This window comes from Simochromis diagramma, unplaced genomic scaffold (genome assembly GCF_900408965.1).
Source record: "Simochromis diagramma unplaced genomic scaffold, fSimDia1.1 OVJJ01000421.1, whole genome shotgun sequence".
Classification (NCBI taxonomy): domain Eukaryota; kingdom Metazoa; phylum Chordata; class Actinopteri; order Cichliformes; family Cichlidae; genus Simochromis; species Simochromis diagramma.
The window spans coordinates 5,135,545-5,154,360 of NW_024387250.1; the positions used below are offsets into that span (position 1 = coordinate 5,135,545).

At 41.8% G+C, this 18,816-nt stretch overlaps 1 protein-coding gene across 7 annotated transcripts in view; it reads left to right on the top strand.

Annotated features, from left to right (window-relative positions):
* Window positions 1-18,816, top strand: part of tet1 (tet methylcytosine dioxygenase 1) — a 39,647-nt gene that overhangs the window by 13,549 nt on the left and 7,282 nt on the right. For 4 of the 7 annotated variants that reach the window (XM_040001699.1, XM_040001695.1, XM_040001697.1 and 1 more), the window contains exons 3-4: window positions 15,361-17,557; window positions 18,492-18,582. In XM_040001699.1, coding sequence (XP_039857633.1) covers window positions 15,361-17,557; window positions 18,492-18,582 — 2,288 coding nt within the window. Of the gene's footprint in view, window positions 1-1,248; window positions 8,650-15,360; window positions 17,558-18,491; window positions 18,583-18,816 lie in introns of those variants that run through there. The other 3 variants (XM_040001702.1, XM_040001700.1, XM_040001701.1) reach the window with 3 other exon arrangements.

Below are 18,816 nucleotides of genomic sequence, written 5' to 3' on the forward strand. Positions count from 1 at the left end.
GCAACGTGAAAATATGGAAACAAGGTTAAATATCAACGGTCCATATTAGTCACTCAGGACTAATACACTGTATCATTTAGTTTTTTCACACTGAGTGCTCACATGCAATGCAAAGCAGTGGATTCTCGATGAGAGACTGAGCATTATTTGTTTTGCGTGAGACACACTTAATGGGAACCAATTAGGGCTGCCACAAACGATTATTTTGATAGTCGACTAGTCACCGATTATTTTTGCGATTAATCGGATCATGCATCCATTGGACGTAAAACGTACAGCTTATTGCACCAGCATGCATCTGCTCTTATATAACTATCATTAGCTTACAGCTTTAAGTGTTTAAGGTATGTGCTAACTAAAAATAAAGACAAGATGATAGTTTATTAAATTTTAAATGAAATTTGCAGATTGTTTCGGTGAAGTTTAATAAACTCCTTGCTATCTAAAATATAACGGGACACCGGAGTATATTCTCCAGCATCTCACACTTCTGATAAGCAGTTGTCTGCTTGACGTTTATTCAGCTTTGTAAAAACTATAACTTTAATCTCAGCCAAACCGATTTACTCAGGAACTAATAAAATACTAAAAAAAAGCCAAACAATAACAGTTTTAAGTTATCCGAGTGACTTATATATGTTTAACCTGAGTAGCGAGAGACGGCGGTGGATTTGAAAGCGATTTGCCGGGAGTCCGGTGTTCTCACGGGCTCTAGTGAGCCTTGAACCCGGCTAGCTATCGAGCTGGTGGGTAACAGACATCTCCGAAAACGTCGGAGCGCTTTTGAAAATATGTGGTGTCTTGATAAACTGAGCAGATATTTGAAATTTACACAGTTACATTCTCGCCTGAAAATATGTTAACCGTTTATTTTGTGACCCAGAAAGAATAATAAGAGTAATATTAAAACTAACTAGCAGCCACACTATGAATTCTGGGATAGGTTGGGCCACGAAGTATACACCCGACCATCCTTCAAATCTGGGGAAATGAAGGGCACATTTGTCGGACGCATTTGTCGGAGTCTTCGAATTTGGACAGCATTCGTCGTGTCGCTGTAACGTAATCGGCCTACAAATGCAGGCACAGGAGGATGCGGTTCCTGAATTTGGACACAGATACGATACCGGACACAGCTTCTTCTTCTTCAGGGGTTTAACGGCAGCTGGCACCCTTGTACGTGCAGTGCTGCCATCTTCTGTTTCAGTCCGTTATTACACTCTTAAATCCTACTACTTATTCCTGCGTCTTTTGGGATCTTACAAAGCTTCAAACGAAGCGTCGACTATTAAATCAGTTGTCGACGTTTTTGATAGTCGACGTAATCGTGACTAGTCGACTAATCGTGGAAGCCCTAGAACCAATAGCCCCGGAACTCAAACCATTTACTAATGCCTGATTTACATAATTAGGCAGAAATTAACTGCCATGTCTACACCACTCTTACTGATCACTCAAAGTACTTTAGAATAACAGCCACATGTAACCACACATTTATACAGTGCTTTATCTATACACTACAAGCACTTTAGGCACCTCATAGACACCCATGAGGTACATAAATTTAGAATCACCAATTAACCTAATGTGCATGTTTTTAATCTGTGTGAGGAAGGAACCCATTGGAAATCCTGGCAGGAGCGGGGAGAACATGCAAAGCCCAGCTGGGATTTGAGCCAGGAACCTTCTTGCTGTGAGGCGACTGTGCCCCAGAACTACAGAAATCTCCAGCGGTTACATATAACAGGAGATGGTGAATTATTGACAGGGGATGCTGATACTTCAGTGCACATTCAGCTGTTGTTTGCAGTTAAAAAACATTGCAGTTTGATTTGTTTTGTACAATATGCATAATTTGATGCCAGTAATGCTTCACTGCTTAGCCCTCTTAGGTCCTTTGAATCTGTGAGTTTGTGGCGTGTCCTGACTGTTGTGAGAACCTAAGTCCCTGGACAAGCTTTGAAGTCGTGCCACTTGGTTTCTCTGGGTGAAAAGAAATGCTGACTTTGCCCCCCCCCCCCCCCCCCCGTTGAAAGCAATGCCAATCAAATCCTACCAAGGGCACACAATGGCCTCCTGGAGAAACCAGAGCTCATTCATGCATTAATTTAACCTGCCTAATTTAGAATATCACTAATACACCTGAAGAGGATAAAAACTCATCTGCTTGCTCCCTCCTGTCATTGGTTCTGAAGGACCTCTTCCAAATGGCATCTACCAAGGGTAATCATTATAATGAATTCATGGCTTTGTCTATTCTTTTGTCTGTTTTCCCTTTGTTTATTCATTATCCTCTCATCTCTCTCTGTTGCCACGCAATAATGTAATTCTTTTAATGCACCAATGGAATTTGTGTGTGCCTCTCTATAAACACGTATGCATGTGTAAGTGTGTGTGTGTGCACCATTGTGTGTACACACAATCATATGGCAACCATGCCTATTCAGCATGTCGCACTAGCAACAACTTAAGTAAGGCTTTTCCTGTGTCATTGTTAGAGGATCTGAGGCCCTCATGCTGCTGTGCCTGCCTAGTGTTTGTGTTTGCATTTGTATCACTGTGTACATAAATCAAAGGACCTGCTTGCCTTTCCCTTCTAACCCTTCCCAGGGTGAAAATTATTTACAGATTTATACATACGAGCTTCTAAAACTTGAAAAACAGACGCGTAGGACTTAATATATAATTGTGTGTTTGTGCAAATCTTTGTCCTATATCTACTGACCAACCTCAGAAGGTGCAGGAACAGGTTAAATCCATGAAAGAAGCTGCAAGGCTGCAGGGGACACTTTAGTTGCTGAATAGAGATTTGAAGATTTGCCCTCCTTCCTTGGATGAGCGAAAGGGGTGAAAGAGGGAATGACCCCATGTCCCCTCATGCTGACCAACCACTGCTAGCTTGTAAATTGAGTCCATGTGGGTTTATGGGTGTGGTGTCGAATAGTGCACATTTCCTTCCAGGATTGGGATTGTAGATGTTACATAACTCGGCATGTGTGTGAAATGGAACTTTGAATGAGAATTCATTGTGTCCTTAAAATAGCCTCACCCATGGGCTCTTAACTGTCCACAAAGGAAGTGTGACAGCTGTAAACATGCATTTCTGTTTGTGTGCGTTTGAAGGAGAGAGCACGCAGAAGAGAGCGTGGAAAGTCGCTGTGCAGGCATTTAGTTACAGTGTTTAGCTTGCAGATGTGCTTTTGGAAAAGGGATCAGAGTGATATGTGAGTAGCCTCAGGGGTCTTCTGATTATGAGCCATACTGCGCCTCCTCTCAGGTAATGCAGACTTTATAGTTTCAGGGTTTTCTCCAAGGAAAATATTCCATATGGCCTTGGATCCAAATGCTAAAGTGGGTGTTTGCATAAAGGTTACTGCTGTTCATTCTGAGTATCCTAATGTTTGACATGTGTTAGTCTTTTGAGCTTTGACCTACACAAAGAGGTATTTAACTGATTGTTTGACAGGTTGTGTATATGTGGGCTGGATGTGAAGCAAAGGGGCAAGTTGAAGCGTAGAGTCATGTTTTCCCATTTCCCATCATTGTTACCTCTCACTTCAGCATATCCAACACCACCTCTGGGATGGTAAAGCTGCCTTTTTTTGTTGTTTTTTTCTCTTTTTTTGTCCCTGACACAATGAAGATGATCAGTAGAAAGTCAAAACTTTAGTAAAGAAGCCAAAAAGAGAAGAAACTCCCTCATACTTTTGCCCTTCATCAATGGTCTGTAACTTTTCCATGCAATTGAGAGACAAGTTTACATTATCGTCTGCTGTAATGGTAGTAATGACAAGTGTTGGCAGCAATGCTTGGCACTGCTCCATCACTGGGCTGGACTCCAGTGGGTCAGCCTCCACATGTATCAGAGACAGTTTACGACTGCGGTGCCGAATGACTTTCTTTACGTCGCTCGCTGTGCATGTGTACTGTAGCTTGGGGTGATTAATGTCCAGGCTTCTTTTTCCTAATGAGAGCTGGGCAGCTCGTTAAAGAGGAAAAAAAACACACGGGACACTTAAAGAGCTGAAAATTAAGGGCGTGGTGGAATATCGTTAGAAGTTGTCGAGCTTTTTGTCGAGTGGAGTGGCAGCTGGAGGAGGAGCGGTCTAAAAGCCTGAGACGCTTAAAGGAGATGAACTTTCTGGTTGCATTTTTTGACCTGTATTTTTTTATAGGAATCTGCAAATTTTTTTCTAAATTGCATCACATTGTCTTGTGTATTGAAACCAGAAGGCTTGCATAATCAGATAAGAGCATTTTTATGTCTGCTACACCCAGAGGGAACACTGGGGAATGTAGGACAGCTGTGTTACATTGCTTTTACCTGCTAAAGGGGCCTTAGCAACACATGCCAAGTGATAGTAACATGATAACAGTTGGCAGGTATGTCTTGTACACAAACAAGCGTAGGAGACGTAGTTTGTGTTTGGTGTAACCCGTTTAGCAGTGTGGCTTGTTGATGTTGTCGCAGCGTTAAACCTGTTGGACTACTGGTCACATTCAGAGGAGAGCTCAACCACAACCATCTCAATGAATAACACCAAGGAGCCATTAACATTTATTCTAAAGATTTTTTTATTTGGGACGTGAATTTTTCTCAATGATAATCACCCAGGTAAGACTTCCCTCAGTCATAACTCTTTATGCACTTTGCTTTTGGTTTTTTCTTTTGCACCTCTTTAATCAACCCTAAATGAAGACACGGTTCAGATGTTATGCTTTGGTTCTTTTATAGTAAAACACTAACATGCATATGTTCAGGTTTAAGGTGGGTCAGTGAATAACTGATTAAAAACAAAGCTTTCAAGAGCAGTGCACTCACTTTACTGTGTCCTTTCAGTCTTATGTTAAAGATTGAAAGACTGCCGCATGTCCGCGCTGGTTGTCAGCATGAATTGTGCAGCTGCAAGCACAAATCCACATTGTGATTAAATAGCTGGCAATATGCAAGTTGTTGTAGTGTTGACAGGGTTTTCACAGTTACTGCCAGTGTGGAGATATTACTTTGTGGGGACGAAGTTTGCTTCAGCACACCGCACTCACTCCTCGTGCATATTTCAAGTGTGTAGTCTTCGTCTGTGCTTGTTTTACAGTGTGTAAGGAAGCATTTGGGGAAGACAACTTATTAGAATCTTACGTGTTTTTTTGTCACGTGTTGATAGATAGTAACACTGAATTTTCAGCTACTTCAGCTAAAGATATAACACTTACACACTTATCTGCTCAAAGACATTTAAGATATTTACTCCTTGGTATTATTCCAGCGTTTGCTACGACTCCCAATCTGAGACTAAATCAGAAAACTTTCCTGAGGGGATATGAGGTGAGAATACATAAAATGATATTCATCATAATTTAAATGTAAGATGTTCTTTGCATTTTCCAGATGCAAATACTCAAGCAGCATAAATGCACATGGCAGTATTTCATGGCTGCAGTGGTACACCACAGCAAGTGTTCAGTAAATGTTGTGTTGAAATGTTGAGGATAAATGCAAAAATGATGAACTTATCAAGCTGCAGAAAGGGGCTAATATATATGAAGCCACACCATGCAGCAGTTTGACTGTGATAAGTGTAACTGACAAACTCAGTGACTGTTGAACTTTGCAGTGAGATAAAAAAACAGCCCTTCGGAGCCATGACTAAGATTGCAATTCTTGAGTACACGTTTCAAAAAAGTCCATCAAAGGTGTAAAAATTCCCAAGTCTCTTATATAATCAAGTCATTCCCCATATGGTTTGTCTTTTAGGCTCAAAGACAAACCATTGGTGTAACATCCTACTCAGTAATGTTTGAAATTATGACACGACTTAGTGCTAAATCCATCAATATGATCGGATCTTCCGCCACAGGTTATGTTTGCGCAGCTGTCTTATCCTTTTGGTTGAACATGTTTACTGCAGGCTGGATGCTACACTGATATAGTTTTTATTGTTTTGACTGGGCTGAACTATATCTGCTCCCACAATCAAGCCCATGGCTGAGGTTGGTTGCTAGATTGTTAACAGCAGGCACTGGCTCTGGCTACCTTCATGTTTCCTTGTCCTGGGTTGAACTCAGCTTCTTGGCCACATGGTTACCTTTAAAAGAGGCAAAGTAACTAACCACGGCTTTTCCTGAGTGGGGTTGTTTAGGAAAGGATTTAGGGGTGGATGAACAAGACAGTCATTTAGAAATTATAGATGGTGCAGCAAATTATTTGCCTATGCTTGCAGTACTGTGCAAAAGTCTTGAACCATCACTCATTTCTTCATATTTTGCTAGGAAAATGTAATATCTGTGCAGCAATTTATTGAAACATCTAGAAAAATACAGTATGTAAAGTATGTAGCTCACCTATCTTGCAATATTGACTTTCAAGTTCTTTAGAACTTGAAAGTCAATATTTAATATGACTACCTTTATTCTTTAACACAGCCTTAACTCTGTCAGGAAAGCTTTCTTGACATTTTTTAAATACTAGGAATATTTCTGCAGGCTTCTTGAAGGACATTCAAAGCTCTTCTTTGGATGTTAGCTGCCTCTAACATCCAAAGTGTGCTTCAGTAATGGTGAGGTCCAGGCTCTGGGGAGGCCAGTCCATGACTGATAATGCTACACTGGGTGTTTTTATATCCAGGTATAGTTTTGCTGCAGTAGCAGTGTGTTTGGGATCATTGTCATGCTGAAAAATAAAGCCAATCAAATGCTTTCCAGATGGTATTGCATGGTGGATCAAAATCTCACTGTATTTTTTTAGAGATGGCTGTAGACGCTTACCGTTGTACCTCTCTCCGGACCTCCTGATGACAATTTGAACCAAAAATTTGCAATTTGAATTAATCACTCCATAAAATCTGTTGGCACTGGCACAGTTCTTGTGTAATTTGGCATATCTCAGCCTTTTCTACGTGTTTCCCTTCCACTGAGGCCGTTTGTGATGAAGCCTCAGCAAACAAGAGATGGATCAACTGAAAGTCCAGATGCATCAGGTCCATCAGATCTTTGCTGGACTTCTTTCCAGTTTCTTTAGGACATGACTTTTCTAAATCTTCAACTTGTCCACTTTCCTAAAACATTTCTAAGATATGCCAAGTTTAGCTCTTTGAGAATCACCTTGCTGGAGCAAAAATACGAAGCCCATTAAACTGTTATTTTTGGCATTCATCATTCAACTAAAGAAATGGGGGAAAAACAGAAGCTTTTTATGCCAGGCTGCTATCAACAAAGTGCCTAAAGATATAGTTTGTTAATCCAAAAAACTGGTTCATCCCTTGAGTTAGGTGCTTTTTTAATGCTAGGTGAATGATAAAACAAGCAAATAAAACAAAATATTCTTCTAAAAATGGCCAGGTGCAAGGGCTGGAGTGAAAATGAGTGAAAAAGTAGTCAGTTTCCAAAAAAAAACTTGTCCTGGAGATCTATTGAGATTGCTTAAGACCACAATCACAAGAAACTCTGACTTCTTGTATGCAAAAAATATAAAGGAATGAGGAGTCACTCCAGACTTTTGCAAAGACTGTGTTTTGCTTCATCCTGTGTCTGATGATGACAGAATGCAAAACTTCCTTACAATGGTAAATCACATGTCTTAAACCTCAAGGGGCACAAAAGCACTCGCTGTCCAGTGTAACTGTCATGTGATGGTGGTTTTTGCTTATCATTATAAGCATTTTTGCTTTTAGCAGTATTTCAGCCCCATGTAAGTTAAAGGTGCCAACTAACTTAAACCTGTGATTAGTTTGACAGTTATGAGTAATCTTTATTTACTGTTAATTATATTTTTGATTAGCTGATGAACTGCTTTGTCTGTAAAATTCTGAGAATAACCATTAAAAATCCCTAAAGCTTAATTTCAGATCTGGTTATTTGGCAAGATCAGTTGAAAACGCAGAAATAAGAAGCTTGATAATCCAGGAGCAGCAAATGTTGTTCTTAATTTTGTTGTTAAGTTGACTAATTGATGATTGGATTAATCAGTTTAGTAGTTGCACAATCAACTCTGAGGTAGTCCTGTGTTGGTGAGCTCTGTCCAACTGATCCAGATCCAGCACTATCCATTCCACAATTTGCTCCAATCCCTGTGCGTAGGGCTGGAGTAGCCCACATAGGGGATCCTTTGTTTAGGAGAGTCTAGGCATGGAAGATAATTTACAAGCCGCTAAGGTCCTCACGCCATTGGCTGATGAGGCTCTGTCTGCGTCTGCAAAAGGCATCCCATCTGTGTGTGTGTCTGTATGTCTGTGTATGTGCGGTGAGTGTGTGCGCGCCTGCTGTAGCAGTGCTTTGCTACGGCGGCTAGTCATGACACCCAGGAGCTTGCCCTGCGTACGGCTACTGTAGCCAGCGTTTTCTGGAGGCTGGAGGCAGGCAAAGCAAGATGGCCACCAATACCTTTTAGGGATATGCTGCCTAAACCGGAGGGGCTTCCTCCGAGGACAGATAAGGTAAAGACAACCATAGTGTTCACCCTTAGTTCTTTTGTCTTACTGCAAGATAGGTCAGCTACAGTGGAGCTCATCTAGAGGTATACGCCGTTGTCTCTCTCTCCTCGCCACCCTGGATTTAGCTGACCGGGAGTGCTTTATTTGGACGCCTGTTTTGTTATTGTCCCTTTCACTGAGGACCTGGCCTTTTGTGTGTGAGCACTTGTCTTGTCTTTTCCAGGTGGGTTTAAGGGCTGGGACAACAAAGTTAGCAGCAAATGGATACAAGAAAGCCCTCGTCTTTCCTTTTATTGCATGCCTTTATTTAAGCCACTGTGCTGTATGAAGAGTCCGTTTGCTTCCCCTTTTCTTTCTTGCAGTGTTTTGAACAGCCATATTTCTGCACCTGCTGTTTTCTGACTGCTTAGCAGAAAAGTGGAGTGCTTGTAAGCCTTGGGTCGTAACTTGGCAGGTTTTACTTGTTTGGCTACAGTAACAGTATTATTACTGTGTGGTTTGTAGGAAAGGGTCTTGCTGTTAATGACGCCGTCTTAATCTCTATAATTTTATAGTTGATTAAGCTCGTGCTCTTTTTCACCGCTTTCTCTTTAGGTAGTATGTTTTGTGTGTAGACGACATTATATTGAGCTCAGCGCAGACAGGAAGCACTCAATGAATGAAGGAAATTCTCACGTGTTCAGAGAAACACATATAAACCACTACTTACGCTCTGAGTCAGGAAGGAAGCATGTGTTTTTTCAGTGTGTTAATGTCAGGGTGCTGTGAGGTGGCAGTCTTAACGGTATGATTTCTGCATACCCACAATGTGGCAAAAGAAAATCGGAGTATTCACTTTTTTGTTGTAGCAGTTCATACGATGTTTATGTATAATGTGTTTTCTGTGCATGTGTGCGTGTTTTTGTCTGTGGTCTTGCGTTACAAATAGATGCACACTACTTCAAACCTCCTTGGAGACCCAATTTGCTCTCTTTGGAGAGACAGAGACACAGGGTTGCTACGATTCATGTAGTAGTGACACTCTGTTGCCGCAGGTCTCTGAACGGGTGTTTGTGTGTTAAGAACTCACCCTTAGCCACTCTGGGATATGTTTTATTCATTCCGAAAGCTCTGACAAGCTCCGTATTTAGTCACGGTTTGTCTAACACAAAAGAAGAAGAGTGTGTTTGCAAGTGACTAACCCGGCGATATACCCAACAAGCACAAAGACGCAGCACCAGCACATCACAGTCCGAGCTCCCTCCAGAGACCCAGTGGCTAAATGAGAACACATGACTTTGCATTCGCATCCTGCTTTTAAGCTTTTTGCTTTTACGAGGATAAATGTAAAATAATTAAAAGCAGAGGCTGCACTTTGATGTCTGCTTCGGATCATAAACAGTTGGATGCACAAACGGATGCACACGCACACACATGCATGCCGACGTGTGTGTCTGGTGCAGTGCTGGAAGGCAGCCAGGGCTGCTTTGTCATTGAAAGCAGTTTATTGTGACATGCTGCTTATTCTTGCACTGTGCCCCATCTTCTTCACTCCTCTTTTCTTTCATTGGCCCATTTGTGCATTCAGTGCAGAGCGGTTATCTCACATTCTTGCATTGGCAGCTTTGGTGTTGCCTCAGCCTGAGCTTGAACTATCTGTTGCATCAGCGGCGTGTTCCTAGTAGTCAGACACAATCCTGACAGCCATGGGGAGTTCAGTGGACTGAGGAGTAACTGCAGCAAACCAGAGAGTGATCAGGAGTACCACATCACTGAAAAGACCTGGTGATCGTTTAGCTTTCCCATGTTAATCACAAACAGCTCCGTGGTCACTGCAATTTACTCTTGAGTTGTCAAACAACATTTAACCTGTGCTTAAAAGAGAAACTCCAGCTTCAGCAAAGTTAGAAACCGAGCCAAAGACAAAAGCTGTTCTGTGTATTTTTAGTACTGAGAATGGAAAAAATAATAGGACAAACAGGCAAGATGCAGCCAGGAGACCTTTAGGTCATTTATAAGGCCCAGTTGGAAGATGTGTGCTTGTATGCAAATCAGAAATGTAAGATTGTGAGAAAGAACTTCACGCACCTAAAACTCTTGTCTTCACACTGCTGTTGCAGAAGATAGCTCAGCATCTGTATTCTCTCTGACCTCTGTGTGCCTTTTATTCTTCCAGCTATAGCTTTGGAACAATGCCTAATCTCCTATTTTTCAGTGTCTTCTTCCTTACAGATGCCACTTTATTGCATGTAAGGTGTCACTGTTGATGGTTGAAAACAATGTTCCCTTTTTGTCCGGGATTTCTGAGAATCTTTTAAGTGAACTAGTACCAGCTCCAGATTTAGGCTGATTCTGAGCACATTTTAAGACTTGAAGGATTGTTGTGTTTTATGAAAAGCGGTTAAAAAAAATGTCAGTATTGTGTTACTGCTCCATAAGTCGAGCAGGTTTTTTTTTTTTAATAAACATAAGGTTTATGGTTCATTTTCCACAGGTATTCCTGTGCAGTCTATAAAACTCCCTGTTCCCATATATCGTTCTGTTTGTCAAGTGCAGTAAAAATAGTGCACTAATAGTGTGCCAATCTAAATCTGGTGCACGTCCAGTGGAAACAGAGGGAACAAAGAGCACATGTAGGTGATAAACACAAGTGTTTTTTGTTTGGTCTGTGGGTTCACAGGAGTCTGGTTTATATTGATGTACTGCTGCTGCTGCTTACTCTTGATCTGTCAGTGCACATCTCCTGCTGTAAAACACATCAAAACCAGTTGATGTGATTCACTGTAATGGATGTTTATGCCAGGTAAACAGTCATAAAGAACATACATCCAGCTGCACTGTAGTATGTACAGCACACTCAAGTGAGTTTAACATCCTTTTGTCAGCTGAGATTTGGCACATGATACTGATTTTTTTTATATATATATATATATCTTTGTCACGTTGAAATATTTTTCTTCCACGGCTAAAGGCTTTAGTTCTGATGTGATATGCAGTTAAAATAAAGAACAGCTTGTCTTCAGTGGATCATATGTTTATTCAAGATGTAAAAACTAAGGATGGCTTTCATATTTTCAGTTGCCAGCTGTACAGTGCTGTGTAAAAATTCCTACAGTTCTAATAACCTTCAAAGTCAATACTTGCTCTGACCACCTTTATTCTTCAACACAACCTGAACTCTCAAGCTTTCCTCTAACTTTTTTAAGTAGTCTACAGGAATAGTTCTCCAGGCTTCTTGAAGGATATTCAAAGCTCTTCTTTGGATATTGGCTGTCTTTTTGCCATTGTCTGCCAAGATGATCCTACTGCTACAATAATGTTGAGGTCTTGGTCAGGAGGAGGCCAATCCATGACTGATTTTTTTTTTTCCATCCCAGTATGCTTTCACTACATTGACAGTGTGTTTGAGATCATTGTCATGAGGAAAAATGAAACCATTGCCAATCAGATGCTTTCAAGATTGTTGGATCAAATCTGACAGTACAAAATCCTATCAGTCTGAGCCATGAAATTACCTCCACCGTGTTTTAACCAAACCAAATATTTGGATTAATTACTCGTTAAGTTGCCAGTAATTGTGTAATTTGGCATACCTCAGCATTTTCTGTAAAGTCTCCTTTCTTAACATTGGCTTCTTGACAGCTTCCAGTTAGATTATTTCTGATGATGCCTCAATTAGCAGTAGACGGATCAGCTGATGCATCTCTCAGGTCCTGTGTCAGATCTTTGCTAAATTTATTTCCACTATCATAAGGATATGACTTTAAGATACTTTTTGTCTGCTGGACTGACTCTTGAGCATGCCAAGATATGCCCATTTTTCAGATAATATAAGGAAACTAAGGAAATGGGAACAAATGACATGTTTGTCCAACAGGCCCCCACTAACAAAATGCCTGAAAATACAATAAAATTGCTTTGGTTTTTTTGTGTGCGTTTTTGTTTTTTTTTCCAAAGTTGTCTGGTATGTGTAGACACAGCACTGATTGGTCCCTTGAGATAGGTGCCTTTTTATGCTTGAATTATTCACAGGGGAGTGGTTCACTAAACAAAAAACATGAACTGAAAGTGATCAGGGTACAAGGACTGGGCTAGGAAAGAATGAAAAAGACGCCCTTGTCCTAAGAAAACTGTGAAAGACCTTCAGAAAGACATGAGTACTACTGCTCAAGATGCCTTTAAAAAGTTACAAGAAAGTCTGGCTCTGTGGAAGCAAAATATAAAGAAATGACTGACTTTTTCAGAGTAGGGCAGCCACAAACTATTATTTTGATAGTCAACTAGTCACCAATTATTTTTGCGATTAGTCGACTAATCAGATCATGCATCCATTGGACGTAAAACGTACAGCTTATTGCACCAGCATGCGTCTGCTCTTATATAACTATCATTAGCTTACAGCTTTAAGTGTTTAAGTTATGTGCTAACTAAAAATAAAGACAAGATGATAGTTTATTAAATTTTAATGAAATTTGCAGATTGTTTCGATGAAGTTTAATAAACTCCTTGCTATCTAAAATATAACAGGACACCGGAGTATCTCGAGCATCTCACACTTCTGATAATCAGTTGTCTGCTTGACGTTTATTCAGCTGTGTAAAAACTATAACTTTAATCTCAGCCAAACCGATTTACTCAGGAACAAATAAAATACTAAAAAAAGCCAAACAATAACATTTTTAAGTTATCCAAGTGACTTATATATGTTTAACCTGAGTAGCGAAAGACGGCGGTGGGTTTGAAAACGATTTGCTGGGAGTCCGGTGTTCTCATGGGCTCTAGTGAGCCTTGCCTCCGGCTAGCTATCGAGCTAGTGGGTAACAGACGTCTCCGAAAACGTCGGAGTGCTTTTGAAAATATGTGGTGTCTTGATAAACTGAGCAGATATTTGAGGTTTATACAGTTACATTCTCCCCTGAAAATGTTAAACGTTTATTTTGTGACCCAGAAAGAATAATAAAAGTAATACTAAAACTAACTAGCTGCCGCCATTGTTGGAAACAGAGCTGCGTGTCCCTACCCGATCCGTACCGGAAACCCGATCGGTACCCCGCATGCGCAAATCTTACGTCACTTCCTCTCTTTGCCAACATTGCAACATTCAATATATTTGAATGACACGGTTAGCGCACCGGTTAGCTCCTAGCATTTCTCAGCAGCTCTGCCTCCTTTTCGACTACCGGGACATTTAAACAATGGATAATGCGTATCCGCAACAAATTTTTGCTTTTCTCCTCAACAGAGAGCGTTCCCCGATTGAACAACAGCGCTGTAAAATAAGAAGAATGGTGCCTAATGACAGAGTTAATAATACAGACTTTATAATATGTCACGTGAAGATTCAGCAGCCAGATGAAGTGTTTACTGGCAATTTATAGTAATAGTGGACATTATCATCACTTTTCCAACAATCCTCTCCACACAGACAAGCATAAACACACTCGATTATCACTAAATCAAATTTAACACACGTTTGTAATGACGCTAATTCAATTTACAATAGGGTTCATTCGCTTGGTCAGCAGGTGGCAGTATCCTCTTATACTGGGGAGTAAACTGCCATTAAACGAACAGAAGAAGAAGAAAACCCCTGCACATGCGCGGTACGGATCGGGTAGACCCGATTTGTACAGTCCGACTTTGCACATGCGCAGTAAGGATCGGGGAGTCCTGATCCGTAACTATCTTTTTATTTTTCATTTTTGTCTACATTATATTGAAATGTTTCATTATTGGAAACATGTTAAGAGATACTTATTATTCTTAACATCTTAACAGATACTCTGACCCGTAACTCTCGTAAAACACTTCGACTGGAAGTAGACACCTTTCGCGCATGCGGGGTACGGATCGGGTAGTGACACTGCCCACAAGAGCTGGGCTGCACTATGAATTCTGGGACACAGCTTCTTCTTCTTTGTGGTTTAACGGCAGCTGACATCCTTGTACATGCAGTGCTGCCATCTTCTGTTTCAGTCCGTTATTACACTCATAAAACCTACTACTTATTCCTGCATCTTTTGTGATCTTACAAAGCTTCAAACGATGCGTCGACTATTAAATCAGTCGTCGACGTTTTTGATAATTGACGTAATCATGACTAGTTGACTAATCGTGGCGGCCCTATTTCAGAGTACTCTTTGCATGTTCTCGTAGAAAGTGCTTCTAAGAGAGCATGTATACTACAGTAGCAAACACACTTTACTCAAAGCCTTAAAACGTCTCCAGATAGTATAGGTTGTGGAAATAATTATCTGTGTACTAAACAGGTTGTAGTAGAACATGTTTAATAATGTTTTTGTGGGTAATCCATACACCACGGTTGACCTTTGTATGATCACAGTTCATGAAGGTCAGGCGGTGCCGTAGCTACTGTGTGTAAGACCCACAGTGGGTTAATCCCTCTTAACAATGCACAGGGGCTATACTGTAATGTCAGGCCAGCTGTGTGGATAATCACGTGTGCATGCACACACATGCATACCCAGGAGCACACATTCAAGCCCAGGACAAACACAACACGTACATACATGTTGCACACATACCCTCAGTGACCCACTGGAAGTAGCGCAGCCTTGAACTGTGGATGACTCCAAATGTTTACTTGTTGGCTCTTAGCTACTTTTGGGTCCATTGCTCTCAACACTCCTGAGCTCCGATATTAATGTAGTCATTATCGAAGCCTCAACTGCGAATTATCTTAGTTTAACTTTTTATTAGCTGTGTTTAGAGGTCAGATTTGGCAAGATTTGTGAAAAAGGAGATTATTTGTTTTCCCAATGCCATAATATTTTCCACAGCCTTGATAGTGGCTGCAGCAGATGCTCGTGCCACGCTGAGAGGCAATCTGCTCTGCTCTGTGCCGTGACTGTTTAGAACAAGCTGATTCCCTGTGTACTGTGAGAGCTTGAGTCACCTCTCTCTTCTTGTTTCTCTCCCTGTCTCCGTGTTTCAGGTGGTTCCAGAAAGTGGGTTGGTAAATGGCACAGGCAAAGCACAGATGGATGACACCCACATGGCAGCAGAGGAGGATGAGGGGGAGGAAGGCCACATACCTCATACACAGACTCCCCCCATTACCCACTCACTCACCCACGACCAGGTCTTGGACCAAGGTGTACGGCCAATACTTATTAAAGGAGAGCCCGGGCTGGAGCTGACCAGCACTGCACCACTTCACCAACAAGTATGCTCTTCTGTGACTTTTCAGAATGGTTCTGCTGCAAACCTGATAAAACCTAAACCTGGTGCTAATATGACCACTGTGTCTGCTTTGAAACGGACTACAATGGCATTGGAGCCTCAAAGGAATATCATAGCTGCAGTTCCTAAAGACTCTGAGAATGGACCCATGACTCCTCCAGATGACTTGTCAGTTCCACTAAAGAAGATAAAACAGGAGGAGCCATGGGTGTGGATCACTGAACAGACCACCACGCAGCTGAGTGATGAAGATGAGGTATGTGAGGACCCACTGGCTACGCTGGCAGCCGTTGTGTGTCTTTCTGTCACCGAGAGGAAGGGGCTGGAGGAGAAACTCTTCAGCTCTCGTGCTTCCATACTTCACTCCATCAAAACAGAGGCACCAGATTTGCACTTTGTGAGAAAAGAGGACTTGTATCTGAAAAGCACTCCTGTTAATCTGCAAAGCACTCCCCCACCCATTAAAAGTGAGCCTCTTCCAAGTGTCTTGTTACCAAGCGTGCAATCTTTGGCAGAGAGGAGAAACCTTAGTGTTGATCAGGCTATCGCTATTGAGGCCTTGACTCAGCTGGCAGCTATACCTCAAAGCACACCAGGGTCCATTAAAACTGAAAGTAAGTGTGAACATCCCATTTCTACTGCTGTGCCATCATCAGCCTCGAGTACAAATACAGTCCTGCAAGAAGCCAAACCCGCAGTAGCTTTTGGCTACAACAAAGTCTCTGTCATCAGCTCACCACTACACCAGATGTCAGTTATACGACCTCCTGTGGCCAGACAAGGGAATGTCATCCAGCGCTCCAACGGGTTGAGCATAAACAAGCTGCAGAGCCTCTTGGAGGCGAGCTCACACAGTGATAAAACAATCTCCAGGAGGTCAGAACAGGATTGTGGTGCTTTTGTCATTAAGTCTGAATTCAGTTATAAAACCCCCACTGATGTGAAGTTTAGTAAGGATCATGAGCGTCTGTCTATGGAGGGTGGGGTTGTTGCTAAAGTGAGTAGAAACAGAGATGAAGAGGAAGTGGCAGCTCAGCTGGCAAATTTAGCCTTCATCATCCAGTCCCAGCACAACCAGCAGTCAGAGAACAATCCTTTGAAAGGAGCGCCTGTTTCAGCTATCAAATACAACTACAAATCCCAGCAGCCCCCCAGTCAGAAAACACCTGTCAGGAAGAAAACAAAAGCTGCGCCTTCCAAGCCCAGAAAGAAGAAAACTGATGGATTAAATCAGCACACGCCAAATAGAGAGACGCCGTACAGGAGCAGAAACCAGAAGAATCCCTTGCAGGGTAAATCAGGACTTCACCACAAGAAAAACCTATTTCTGCCTCAGGCTCAAATTGATCTGAAGAGATACTTGGCTGAGGCACAGGAGGAGAGGAAGCAATTTATCCATCAGATTAACACTCAAAATATATCTCATTTAGGGCATCAGACTCAGAACTATAGCACTCTCACAACGTTCAACCATATTTCCGGTCAAGAAAACCAGCCGTGGTCCCTTTCCAAAGGTCCACTTCACCAACATAATCCATGCAACGGTTACGCTGCAGGACCAGAAGAGTACGAAAAGCATTTGTTATCTCAGGTAGCGCAGCCCTGTGGTGGGCTGCAGCACGGTGCTGATCCTAACACCAGCCCAGCCAAATCAGCTTTTCTCAGCCCTACGTCTGGGCATCATGGTCTGGCTAATGGCTTCTCAGGGGCTCACCAGTCCCCTCCTCTAAGTCAACAAAGCTACTACAAGCTGGAGAGTTCAGGACCTGTCACTGTCCTGTCTGCAACCACTGATGGGAGTCAGGGACACTCTGCGGACTCAACTCCATCCAAGAACGGCATCAACAGTTTTCTGGAGTCTCCCTCGAGTTTTCTGGATACCCCTACCAAGAACTTGCTCAACACACCTTCCAAAAAACTGGCTGATCTTCCATCCTGTCAGTGTGTGGGTGAGTTGCTTCTGTCTTCACTTCAACTTTTTAGCGCATGTGTTTCCATCACATTAAATTTGAACCACTTTGAAATTAAACAGACTAATGTACATGTTTTCCCTCTGGCCTGCAGAGTTGTTTATAAAGCTGAGTAGCTGTTGCTGGTGAGATTTGCCCAGATTGGACGATAACAGATAGAAAATATACAAATGACTGCCTTCTCTACGTCTAATGAAATTAGATTGCAGTCACACTATGGTCAAAGCATTAAAAAAGTCCATTTTAAAACTCAGCAGTAAAGTCTCTGTTGTGAGTCACTCAATTTAGAACATTTTTTTTAATCAACTAGACAACAAGTTGTGTGACAAATTCCTTTCTAATAGAGCATTAAAAGATGAGAGCCATCTAGTTCAATTATATTCAAGTAAAGTGAGACATCAGAATGAAAGAGGTGATATCTTCTAAACTGAGCAGCTTACACCAAAGCTAAGTATCACTGCAGGCCAGAGGGAAACATGTGTATTTGATTTTAGGGTGAGCCGTCCCTTTAGAGTTTTCTTTTGAGTGAGACTGCTGGTGTTTGACCTCAAACTGACTTTTTTCTCTCACTCTGACTCAAACATACACTCACACACACATACACTGTGTCCTAATTCAACAGCCAAATCGAGCATAAAAGGCTGCATTTCTCTGCCATATTTGGAGCAGGATTTTGAATGTTTTGTGGAGGCTTGTTGACTTATTATGATGCATTTCAAAAGACCTCCAAGGTGATGAACCCTAAACTGAAACTGAAATCCAGCTACATTTAGTTTGTATTTCAACATTAACCTGATGTTTTTATTAAAAATATCAAACAGGTTGTCTGTGTTTCTCTTTAAACGTGCCAGCAACGCATCAGTGGAATGCTATTTGAAGAAGTTGCTCCAATATTCATTGTTGTCTTTCACAGACCAGATCATTGAAAAGGAAGAAGGCCCTTACTATACTCATCTTGGGGCAGGACCCAGCGTCGCTGCAGTGAGGGAACTTATGGAGAACAGGTAGAGTGACTACAGCGGCGTTGTTTACACTCTGTGGGGTGTGTTTACTACCACAGCTTACTAGTAAACCACAGGCTTGGTGGAATGGGGCGGGATCACAACCATGCTATGTCATTAAAAGGAAGCACTGCTGAGATAGCTCAACACACACACAGCATGCTGAAACAGGAAACTCCTCTAGCTCAGACGAGGGGCCCGTAAAGCAGGATGACAGCTTTTTTAAATACAACTTGT